A 13,476-nucleotide genomic window follows, 5' to 3' on the forward strand; every position below is an offset into this window, starting at 1 on the left:
GCTCATTGTCTCGTATTGCTCATTGTCTCGTATTGCTCATTGTCTCGTACTGCTCATTGTCTCGTACTGCTCATTGTCTCATATTGCTCATTGTCTCCTTGTCACTTCATGTAGGCTTTATAAAATTAAGAAAATCTACAGTGGCAAAGACAAGAAGACGGAAGCTTTAAGAGGTAAGAAGCTTTTCAAGCAGCAACATTTAGTAACTTACTACTTTAATAGCTTTTGTTCTGCTCATTTGCGTTGTAGGCTTCATAAACAGACTGACTTTTCTGTGCACAGACTTCGTTTCAGACTGATTCTCCTGTGCAATGACTTCCTGTCAGACTGATTCTCCTGTGCCCTGACTTCCTGTAAGACTGATTCTCCTGTGCATGGACTTCCTGTCAGACTGATTCTCCTGTGCAATGACTTCCTGTCAGACTGATTCTCCTGTGCACAGACTTCCTGTCAGACTGATTCTCCTGTGCACGGACTTCCTGTCAGACTGATTCTCCTGTGCACGGACTTCCTGTCAGACTGATTCTCCTGTGAACAGACTTCCTGTCAGACTGATTCTCCTGTGCACAGACTTCCTGTCAGACTGATTCTCCTGTGCACGGACTTCCTGTCAGACTGATTCTCCTGTGAACAGACTTCCTGTCAGACTGATTCTCCTGTGAACAGACTTCCTGTCAGACTGATTCTCCTGTGCACAGACTTCCTGTCAGACTGATTCTCCTGTGAACAGACTTCCTGTCAGACTGATTCTCCTGTGCACAGACTTCCTGTCAGACTGATTCTCCGGTGCACGGACTTCCTGTCAGACTGATTCTCCTGTACACTGACTTCCTGTCAGACTGATTCTCCTGTGCACTGACTTCCTGTCAGACTGATTCTCCTGTGCACTGACTTCCTGTCAGACTGATTCTCCTGTGCACGGACTTCCTGTCAGACTGATTCTCCTGTGCACTGACTTCCTGTAAGACTGATTCTCCTGTGCATGGACTTCCTGTCAGACTGATTCTCCTGTACACTGACTTCCTGTCAGACTGATTCTCCTGTACACTGACTTCCTGTCAGACTGATTCTCCTGTGCACGGACTTCCTTTCAGACTGATTCTCCTGTGCACTGACTTCCTGCCAGACTGATTCTCCTGTGCACGGACTTCCTGTCAGACTGATTCTCCTGTGAACAGACTACCTGTCAGACTGATTCTCCTGTGCACAGACTTCCTGTCAGACTGATTCTCCTGTGAACAGACTTCCTGTCAGACTGATTCTCCTGTGCACGGACTTCCTGTCAGACTGATTCTCCGGTGCACGGACTTCCTGTCAGACTGATTCTCCTGTGAACAGACTTCCTGTCAGACTGATTCTCCTGTGCACTGACTTCCTGTCAGACTGATTCTCCTGTGCACTGACTTCCTGTCAGACTGATTCTCCTGTGCACGGACTTCCTGTCAGACTGATTCTCCTGTGCACTGACTTCCTGTAAGACTGATTCTCCTGTGCATGGACTTCCTGTCAGACTGATTCTCCTGTGCAATGACTTCCTGTCAGACTGATTCTCCTGTGCACGGACCTCCTGTCAGACTGATTCTCCTGTGCACGGACTTCCTGTCAGACTGATTCTCCTGTGCACGGACTTCCTGTCAGACTGATTCTCCTGTGAACAGACTTCCTGTCAGACTGATTCTCCTGTGCACGGACTTCCTGTCAGACTGATTCTCCTGTGCACGGACTTCCTGTCAGACTGATTCTCCTGTGCACGGACTTCCTGTCAGACTGATTCTCCTGTGCACGGACTTCCTGTCAGACTGATTCTCCTGTGCACGGACCTCCTGTCAGACTGATTCTCCTGTGAACAGACTTCCTGTCAGACTGATTCTCCTGTGAACAGACTTCCTGTCAGACTGATTCTCCTGTGAACAGACTTCCTGTCAGACTGATTCTCCTGTGCACAGACTTCCTGTCAGACTGATTCTCCTGTGCACAGACTTCCTGTCAGACTGATTCTCCTGTGCACGGACTTCCTGTCAGACTGATTCTCCTGTGCACGGACTTCCTGTCAGACTGATTCTCCTGTGAACAGACTTCCTGTCAGACTGATTCTCCTGTGCACGGACTTCCTGTCAAACTGATTCTCCTGTGAACAGACTACCTGTCAGACTGATTCTCCTGTGCACAGACTTCCTGTCAGACTGATTCTCCTGTGAACAGACTTCCTGTCAGACTGATTCTCCTGTGCACGGACTTCCTGTCAGACTGATTCTCCGGTGCACGGACTTCCTGTCAGACTGATTCTCCGGTGCACGGACTTCCTGTCAGACTGATTCTCCTGTGCACGGACTTCCTGTCAGACTGATTCTCCTGTGCACAGACTTCCTGTCAGACTGATTCCCCTGTGCACAGACTTCCTGTCAGACTGATTCTCCTGTGCACGGACTTCCTGTCAGACTAATTCTCCTGTGCACAGACTTCCTGTCAGACTGATTCTCCTGTGCACGGACTTCCTGTCAGACTAATTCTCCTGTGCACAGACTTCCTGTCAGACTGATTCCCCTGTGCACGGACTTCCTGTCAGACTGATTCTCCGATGCACAGACTTCCTGTCAGACTGATTTACCTGTACACGGACTTCCTGTCAGACTGATTCTCCTGTGCACAGACTTCCTGTCAGACTGATTTACCTGTACACGGACTTCCTGTCAGACTGATTCTCCTGTGCACAGACTTCCTGTCAGACTAATTCTCCTGTGCACAGACTTCCTGTCAGACTAATTCTCCTGTGCACAGACTTCCTGTCAGACTGATTCTCCTGTGCACGGACTTCCTGTCAGACTGATTCTCCTGTGCACGGACTTCCTGTCAGACTGATTCTCCTGTGCACTGACTTCCTGTCAGACTAATTCTCCTGTGCACAGACTTCCTGTCAGACTAATTCTCCTGTGCACAGACTTCCTTTCAGACTAATTCTCCTGTGCACAGACTTCCTGTCAGACTGATTCTCCTGTGCACAGACTTCCTGTCAGACTAATTCTCCTGTGCACAGACTTCCTGTCAGACTGATTCTCCTGTGCACGAACTTCCTGTCAGACTGATTCTCCTGTGCACTGACTTCCTGTCAGACTGATTCCCCTGTGCACAGACTTCCTGTCAGACTAATTCTATTGCATGGAGATAACAAGACAACAAGTGCATGCATAGGTAGCTGTTGGTTCTACCCCAGCAAAACCAAAGCAGGCACAAAGGAGGTCACATGACAGAATATCCTGATTTTTAGAACCAGTGCCCTTTACCAATGAGTACCAGGGAGCAGAGGTTTGGTTTATACAAGGTTGATCATAAAATGTCTGGTCTTATTCACAGATCTGGATTTGGACATATATAAAGGACAAATTACGGCACTACTTGGTCACAGTGGAGCTGGGAAGACGACATTGCTGAATATACTGAGCGGAATGAGCAGAATGTCTGGGGGTGAGAAAGGCTTCTCTTTACACTTACCTGACCACAGCCAGGAGAAAATAAAAAGGATTCCCAGGATGGCTTCTTTATAGTAAGAGCAGTAAACCTTATCCACAAGCTACAGTCAGGATATTTTGTTCTTTGGTATGGTGAAGCAATATCTTAAAGGGGTACTCCCATGAAACAAACTTGGTAAAATCATGTGTGTACTGACAAATATGCTGCAAAATGACTCCATCCCTGGAATGGTCTCCTCTGATCACTTTCTGGCTTCTTCTCTGAATTGTGACCAAGAGCACACACTTTCCCACAATCTCGTTTCTTACACACACAGTAGAGAGGAGTGAGCAATATGCAACTGAACTGGGCATGTGCGACCGTCAGTCTAGACCAGTGTTTCCCAACCAGGGTGCCTCCAGTTGTTGCAAAACTACAACTCCCAGCATGCCTGGACAGCCAAAGGCTGTCCAGGCATGCTGGGAGTTGTAGTTATGCAGCATCTGGAGGCACCCTGGTTGGGAAACACTGGTCTAGAGGCCATAAGATGGTCGTAACCAAGGGCAAGAGGGCAAAACAAAGAAGGCACATGGGGATTAGGAAGTAGCTATCTCCCAAACAGGACATTTTCAGGTTGTACATTGAAAATATGTTAAATTTGACATAATGCATTGGTTTAGACCTATTTATCTTTAAGGCAAGAACACCATTTACTGCATTTAGGGAAATTAGTGATAACTAAAAAAGTCCTTTATTTCTGATAAATTGGGGGTTGTAACCCAACTTTCTCAGGGGACACATCACCACCTAACAAAGCACATTTGCTACTAAGGAAGCTGGGACAGTGACAAAGCCGACCATAGCTGTAAGGAGATTGTTACTTACCGTGGGACCTTCTAATAGGGGCCATTAGTTTCCACTGGATGTGTTTCTTCTTCTGTTACACAGGCTCGGCCTCCATCTACAACCATCAGCATTCAGACATTCACAACCTGCAGGAGATACAGAGGAGAATCGGGTTTTGTCCGCAGTTTGATGTCAAGTTTGATCATTTAACCGTGAGAGAAAATCTGGAAGTGTTCTGCAGGATCAAGGGGATCGCTCCGGGAGAAGTGATGTCAGAGGTAAAGTCTATACATATATGTGTGATGTGTATATATAGTCAGAGAATATATGTGTGATGTGTATATATAGTCAGAGAATATATGTGTGATGTATATATAGTCAGAGAATATAGGTGTGATGTGTATATATAGTCAGAGAATATAGGTGTGATGTGTATATATAGTCAGAGAATATGTGTGTGATGTATATATAGTCAGAGAATATAGGTGTGATGTATATATAGTCAGAGAACATGTGTGATGTATATATAGTCAGAGAATATATGTGATGTATATATAGTCAGAGAATATATGTGTGATGTATATATAGTCAGAGAATATAGGTGTGATGTATATATAGTCAGAGAATATAGGTGTGATGTATATATAGTCAGAGAATATATGTGTGATGTATATATATATAGAGAATATACGTATGATGTATATTTATAGAGAATATATGTGTGATGTATATATAGTCAGAGGATATATGTGTGATGTATATATAGAGAATATATGTGTGATGTATATATAGAGAATATAGGTGTGATGTATATATAGTCAGAGAATATAGGTGTGATGTATATATAGTCAGAGAATATAGGTGTGATGTATATATAGAGAATATATGTGTGATGTATATATATATATAGTCAGAGAATATAGGTGTGATGTATATATAGTCAGAGAATATAGGTGTGATGTATATATAGTCAGAGAATATAGGTGTGATGTATATATAGTCAGAGAATATAGGTGTGATGTATATATAGCCAGAGAATATGTGTGATGTATATATAGTCAGAGAATATAGGTGGGATGTATATATAGTCAGAGAATATATGTGTGATGTGTATATATAGTCAGAGAATATGTGTGATGTATATATAGTCAGAGAATATATGTGATGTACATATAGTCAGAGAACATAGGTGTGATGTATATATAGTCAGAGAATATGTGTGATGTATATATAGTCAGAGAATATGTGTGTGATGTGTATATATAGTCAGAGAATATGTGTGATGTATAGTCAGAGAATATATGTGATGTATATATAGTCAGAGAATATATGTGTGATGTATATATAGTCAGAGAATATGTGTGATGTATATATAGTCAGAGAATATGTGTGATGTATATATAGTCAGAGAATATGTGTGATGTATATATAGTCAGAGAATATATGTGATGTATATATAGTCAGAGAATATATGTGTGATGTGTATATATAGTCAGAGAATATATGTGATGTATATATAGTCAGAGAATATATGTGATGTATATATAGTCAGAGAATATATGTGATTATATATAGTCAGAGAATATATGTGATTATATATAGTCAGAGAATATATGTGTGATGTATATATAGTCAGAGAATATATGTGTGATGTATATATAGAGAATATATGTGTGATGTATATATAGTCAGAGAATATATGTGTGATGTATATATATAGAGAATACAGTATATGTGTGATGTATATTTATAGAGAATATATGTGTGATGTGTATATATAGTCAGAGAATATAGGTGTGATGTATATATAGAGAATATATGTGTGATGTATATATAGAGAATATATGTGTGATGTATATATAGTCAGAGAATATAGGTGTGATGTATATATAGTCAGAGAATATAAGTGTGATTTATATATAGTCAGAGAATATGTGTGATGTATATATAGTCAGAGAATATATGTGTGATGTGTATATATAGTCAGAGAATATAGGTGTGATGTATATATAGTCAGAGAATATGTCTGATGTATATATAGTCAGAGAATATATGTGTGATGTATATATAGTCAGAGAATATATGTGATGTATATATAGTCAGAGAATATATGTGTGATGTGTATATATAGTCAGAGAATATATGTGTGCTGTGTATATATAGTCAGAGGATATATGTGTGATGTGTATATATAGTCAGAGAATATAGGTGTGATGTATATATAGTCAGAGAATATATGTGTGATGTGTATATATAGTCAGAGAATATGTGTGATGCATATATAGTCAGAGAATATAGGTGTGATGTATATATAGTCAGAGAATATAGGTGTGATGTATATATAGTCAGAGGATATATGTGTGATGTGTATATATAGTCAGAGAATATAGGTGTGATGTATATATAGTCAGAGAATATATGTGTGATGTATATATAGTCAGAGAATATATGTGTGATGTATATATATATATAGAGAATATACGTGTGATGTATATTTATAGAGAATATATGTGTGATGTATATATAGAGAATATATGTGTGATGTATATATAGAGAATATATGTGTGATGTATATATAGTCAGAGGATATATGTGTGATGTATATATAGAGAATATATGTGTGATGTATATATAGAGAATATATGTGTGATGTGTATATATAGTCAGAGAATATGTGTGATGCATATATAGTCAGAGAATATAGGTGTGATGTATATATAGTCAGAGGATATATGTGATGTATATATATAGTCAGAGAATATATGTGTGATGTATATATAGTCAGAGAATATAGGTGTGATGTATATATAGTCAGAGAATATATGTGTGATGTATATATAGTCAGAGAATATATGTGTGATGTATATATATATATAGAGAATATACGTGTGATGTATATTTATAGAGAATATATGTGTGATGTATATATAGAGAATATATGTGTGATGTATATATAGAGAATATATGTGTGATGTATATATAGTCAGAGGATATATGTGTGATGTATATATAGAGAATATATGTGTGATGTATATATAGAGAATATATGTGTGATGTATACATAGTCAGAGAATATATGTGTGATGTATATATATATAGAGAATATACGTGTGATGTATATATAGTCAGAGGATATATGTGTGATGTATATATAGAGAATATATGTGTGATGTATATATAGAGAATATAGGTGTGATGTATATATAGTCAGAGAATATATGTGTGATGTATATATAGTCAGAGAATATATGTGTGATGTATATATATATAGAGAATATACGTATGATGTATATTTATAGAGAATATATGTGTGATGTATATATAGTCAGAGAATATATGTGTGATGTATATATATATAGAGAATATACGTATGATGTATATTTATAGAGAATATATGTGTGATGTATATATAGTCAGAGGATATATGTGTGATGTATATATAGAGAATATATGTGTGATGTATATATAGAGAATATAGGTGTGATGTATATATAGTCAGAGAATATATGTGTGATGTATATATAGTCAGAGAATATAGGTGTGATGTATATATAGAGAATATATGTGTGATGTATATATAGTCAGAGAATATATGTGTGATGTATATATATATATAGAGAATATAGGTGTGATGTATATATATATAGTCAGAGAATATATGTGTGATGTATATATAGTCAGAGAATATGTGTGATGTATATATAGTCAGAGAATATAGGTGTGATGTATATATAGTCAGAGAATATATGTGTGATGTATATATATATAGAGAATATACGTATGATGTATATTTATAGAGAATATATGTGTGATGTATATATAGTCAGAGGATATATGTGTGATGTATATATAGAGAATATATGTGTGATGTATATATAGAGAATATAGGTGTGATGTATATATAGTCAGAGAATATAGGTGTGATGTATATATAGTCAGAGAATATAGGTGTGATGTATATATAGAGAATATATGTGTGATGTATATATATATATAGTCAGAGAATATAGGTGTGATGTATATATAGTCAGAGAATATAGGTGTGATGTATATATAGTCAGAGAATATAGGTGTGATGTATATATAGTCAGAGAATATAGGTGTGATGTATATATAGCCAGAGAATATGTGTGATGTATATATAGTCAGAGAATATAGGTGGGATGTATATATAGTCAGAGAATATATGTGTGATGTGTATATATAGTCAGAGAATATGTGTGATGTATATATAGTCAGAGAATATATGTGATGTACATATAGTCAGAGAACATAGGTGTGATGTATATATAGTCAGAGAATATGTGTGATGTATATATAGTCAGAGAATATGTGTGTGATGTGTATATATAGTCAGAGAATATGTGTGATGTATAGTCAGAGAATATATGTGATGTATATATAGTCAGAGAATATATGTGTGATGTATATATAGTCAGAGAATATGTGTGATGTATATATAGTCAGAGAATATGTGTGATGTATATATAGTCAGAGAATATGTGTGATGTATATATAGTCAGAGAATATATGTGATGTATATATAGTCAGAGAATATATGTGTGATGTGTATATATAGTCAGAGAATATATGTGATGTATATATAGTCAGAGAACATGTGTGATGTATATATAGTCAGAGAATATATGTGATGTATATATAGTCAGAGAATATATGTGATGTATATATAGTCAGAGAATATATGTGATGTATATATAGTCAGAGAATATATGTGATTATATATAGTCAGAGAATATATGTGATGTATATATAGTCAGAGAATATATGTGATGTATATATAGTCAGAGAACATGTGTGATGTATATATAGTCAGAGAATATATGTGATGTATATATAGTCAGAGAATATATGTGATGTATATATAGTCAGAGAATATATGTGATTATATATAGTCAGAGAATATATGTGATTATATATAGTCAGAGAATATATGTGTGATGTATATATAGTCAGAGAATATATGTGTGATGTATATATAGAGAATATATGTGTGATGTATATATAGTCAGAGAATATATGTGTGATGTATATATATAGAGAATACAGTATATGTGTGATGTATATTTATAGAGAATATATGTGTGATGTGTATATATAGTCAGAGAATATAGGTGTGATGTATATATAGAGAATATATGTGTGATGTATATATAGAGAATATATGTGTGATGTATATATAGTCAGAGAATATAGGTGTGATGTATATATAGTCAGAGAATATAAGTGTGATTTATATATAGTCAGAGAATATGTGTGATGTATATATAGTCAGAGAATATATGTGTGATGTGTATATATAGTCAGAGAATATATGTGTGATGTATATATAGTCAGAGAATATGTCTGATGTATATATAGTCAGAGAATATATGTGTGATGTATATATAGTCAGAGAATATATGTGATGTATATATAGTCAGAGAATATATGTGTGATGTGTATATATAGTCAGAGAATATATGTGTGCTGTGTATATATAGTCAGAGGATATATGTGTGATGTGTATATATAGTCAGAGAATATAGGTGTGATGTATATATAGTCAGAGAATATATGTGTGATGTGTATATATAGTCAGAGAATATGTGTGATGCATATATAGTCAGAGAATATAGGTGTGATGTATATATAGTCAGAGAATATAGGTGTGATGTATATATAGTCAGAGGATATATGTGTGATGTGTATATATAGTCAGAGAATATAGGTGTGATGTATATATAGTCAGAGAATATATGTGTGATGTATATATAGTCAGAGAATATATGTGTGATGTATATATATATATAGAGAATATACGTGTGATGTATATTTATAGAGAATATATGTGTGATGTATATATAGAGAATATATGTGTGATGTATATATAGAGAATATATGTGTGATGTATATATAGTCAGAGGATATATGTGTGATGTATATATAGAGAATATATGTGTGATGTATATATAGAGAATATATGTGTGATGTGTATATATAGTCAGAGAATATGTGTGATGCATATATAGTCAGAGAATATAGGTGTGATGTATATATAGTCAGAGGATATATGTGATGTATATATATAGTCAGAGAATATATGTGTGATGTATATATAGTCAGAGAATATAGGTGTGATGTATATATAGTCAGAGAATATATGTGTGATGTATATATAGTCAGAGAATATATGTGTGATGTATATATATATATAGAGAATATACGTGTGATGTATATTTATAGAGAATATATGTGTGATGTATATATAGAGAATATATGTGTGATGTATATATAGAGAATATATGTGTGATGTATATATAGTCAGAGGATATATGTGTGATGTATATATAGAGAATATATGTGTGATGTATATATAGAGAATATATGTGTGATGTATACATAGTCAGAGAATATATGTGTGATGTATATATATATAGAGAATATACGTGTGATGTATATATAGTCAGAGGATATATGTGTGATGTATATATAGAGAATATATGTGTGATGTATATATAGAGAATATAGGTGTGATGTATATATAGTCAGAGAATATATGTGTGATGTATATATAGTCAGAGAATATATGTGTGATGTATATATATATAGAGAATATACGTATGATGTATATTTATAGAGAATATATGTGTGATGTATATATAGTCAGAGAATATATGTGTGATGTATATATATATAGAGAATATACGTATGATGTATATTTATAGAGAATATATGTGTGATGTATATATAGTCAGAGGATATATGTGTGATGTATATATAGAGAATATATGTGTGATGTATATATAGAGAATATAGGTGTGATGTATATATAGTCAGAGAATATATGTGTGATGTATATATAGTCAGAGAATATAGGTGTGATGTATATATAGAGAATATATGTGTGATGTATATATAGTCAGAGAATATATGTGTGATGTATATATATATATAGAGAATATAGGTGTGATGTATATATATATAGTCAGAGAATATATGTGTGATGTATATATAGTCAGAGAATATGTGTGATGTATATATAGTCAGAGAATATAGGTGTGATGTGTATATATAGTCAGAGAATATAGGTGGGATGTATATATAGTCAGAGAATATAGGTGTGATGTATATATAGTCAGAGAATATATATGTGATGTATATATAGAGAATATATGTGTGATGTATGTACAGAGAATATATGTGTGATCTATATATAGAGAATATATGTGTGATGTATATATATATAGTCAGAGAATATATGTGTGATGTATATATAGTCAGAGAATATATATGTGATGTATATATATAGAGAATATATGTGTGATGTATGTACAGAGAATATATGTGTGATGTATATATAGTCAGAGAATATAGGTGTGATGTATATATAGAGAATATATGTGTGATGTATATATAGAGAATATATGTGTGATGTATATATAGTCAGAGAATATAGGTGTGATGTATATATAGTCAGAGAATATGTGTGATGTATATATAGTCAGAGAATATATATGTGATGTATATATATAGAGAATATATGTGTGATGTATATATAGAGAATATATGTGTGATGTATATGTAGAGAATATATGTGTGATGTATATGTAGAGAATATATGTGTGATGTATATATAGTCAGAGAATATAGGTGTGATGTATATATATATAGAGAATATACGTGTGATGTATATTTATAGAGAATATATGTGTGATGTGTATATATATATATATATATAGAGAATATACGTGTGATGTATATTTATAGAGAATATATGTGTGATGTATATATAGTCAGAGAATATATGTGTGATGTATATATAGAGAGAATATATGTGTGATGTATATATATAGAGAATATATGTGTGATGTATATACAGAGAATATATGTGTGATGTATATATAGAGAATATATGTGTGATGTATATATAGTCAGAGAATATATGTGTGATGTATATATATAGAGAATACAGTATATGTGTGATGTATATTTATAGAGAATATATGTGTGATGTGTATATATAGTCAGAGAATATATGTGTGATGTATATATAGAGAATATATGTGTGATGTATATATAGAGAATATATGTGTGATGTATATATAGTCAGAGAATATATGTGTGATGTATATATATAGAGAATACAGTATATGTGTGATGTATATTTATAGAGAATATATGTGTGATGTGTATATATAGTCAGAGAATATATGTGTGATGTATATATAGAGAATATATGTGTGATGTATATATAGTCAGAGAATATATGTGATGTATATATAGTCAGAGAATATATGTGTGATGTGTATATATAGTCAGAGAATATGTGTGATGTATATATAGTCAGAGAATATATGTGATGTATATATAGTCAGAGAATATATGTGTGATGTATATATAGTCAGAGAATATATGTGTGATGTATATATATAGAGAATACAGTATATGTGTGATGTATATATAGTCAGAGAAGGCCTCAGTCTACCTGCAGGTCCTTCTTTACTAACAGAATATAACCCCTTTAACCAATTAATGACCAGACCAATTTTCTTTTTTGCGTTAACATTTTTTCCTCCTCGTCTTATAAAAAGCCATAACTTTCTTAATTTTCTTATCTACAGAGCCATGTCAGTGATTATTTTTTGCAGGACTTGCTTGTACTTTCTAATAACACCTTTCATTTTTTATCATCAAATGTATGGGCAAAACTGCAAAAAACCTGTTTTATGTGTAAAATGTCCATCAGTATACAGTGTTATTCATTCTGCACAATGAGAGCCATAAATAAACAAACAAAATAAATAAATACAAACATACTAATAAACAAATGCAAACACAAATATACCCAATGCCGGAGAAGCAGTTTTCCCCTACATCTTATCAGCAACACAATATTGGGGATTTCTCCACCCTGCGGATTGATAGGACTTTTAACCCCTTAATGGTGTAGCCGATTTTAGTTTTTGTTGCTTTTAATTTCCCTCTTTGTCTTTAGTAGCCATAACCCTTTCAATAATGAATCTACAGGGTCATATGAGGGCTCATTTTTTACAGGACCAATTTATTTTACCATGTAAAGCTTACAGTCCTTACAGGGCTATGTGAGCGATCATTTTTAGCGCCGTGATCTGTAGAATTTATCTGCATTCTTTACAAATTTTGAAAATGTCCAAAAAGAATTTA

At 34.1% G+C, this 13,476-nt stretch overlaps 2 protein-coding genes across 5 annotated transcripts in view; one reads left to right on the forward strand and one right to left on the reverse strand.

The window, feature by feature from the left end:
- The window catches only part of LOC130297385 (platelet endothelial cell adhesion molecule-like), a 385,117-nt gene that overhangs the window by 286,841 nt on the left and 84,800 nt on the right, over positions 1-13,476 (reverse strand). For all 3 annotated transcript variants that reach the window (XM_056549812.1, XM_056549810.1, XM_056549811.1), the window contains exon 4: positions 4,333-4,439. The gene's annotated coding sequence lies outside the window, so the exon portion shown is untranslated. The remainder of the gene's footprint in view (positions 1-4,332; positions 4,440-13,476) is intronic.
- The window catches only part of LOC130297382 (ABC-type organic anion transporter ABCA8-like), a 128,102-nt gene that overhangs the window by 40,982 nt on the left and 73,644 nt on the right, over positions 1-13,476 (forward strand). For both annotated transcript variants that reach the window (XR_008849501.1, XM_056549799.1), the window contains exons 11-13: positions 115-173; positions 3,352-3,462; positions 4,396-4,571. Coding sequence is in view for 1 of the 2 variants with exons in the window: in XM_056549799.1 (XP_056405774.1) it covers positions 115-173; positions 3,352-3,462; positions 4,396-4,571 (346 nt within the window). In the remaining variant the exon portion in view is untranslated. The remainder of the gene's footprint in view (positions 1-114; positions 174-3,351; positions 3,463-4,395; positions 4,572-13,476) is intronic.

This window comes from Hyla sarda, chromosome 13, assembly GCF_029499605.1.
Source record: "Hyla sarda isolate aHylSar1 chromosome 13, aHylSar1.hap1, whole genome shotgun sequence".
NCBI lineage: Eukaryota > Metazoa > Chordata > Amphibia > Anura > Hylidae > Hyla > Hyla sarda.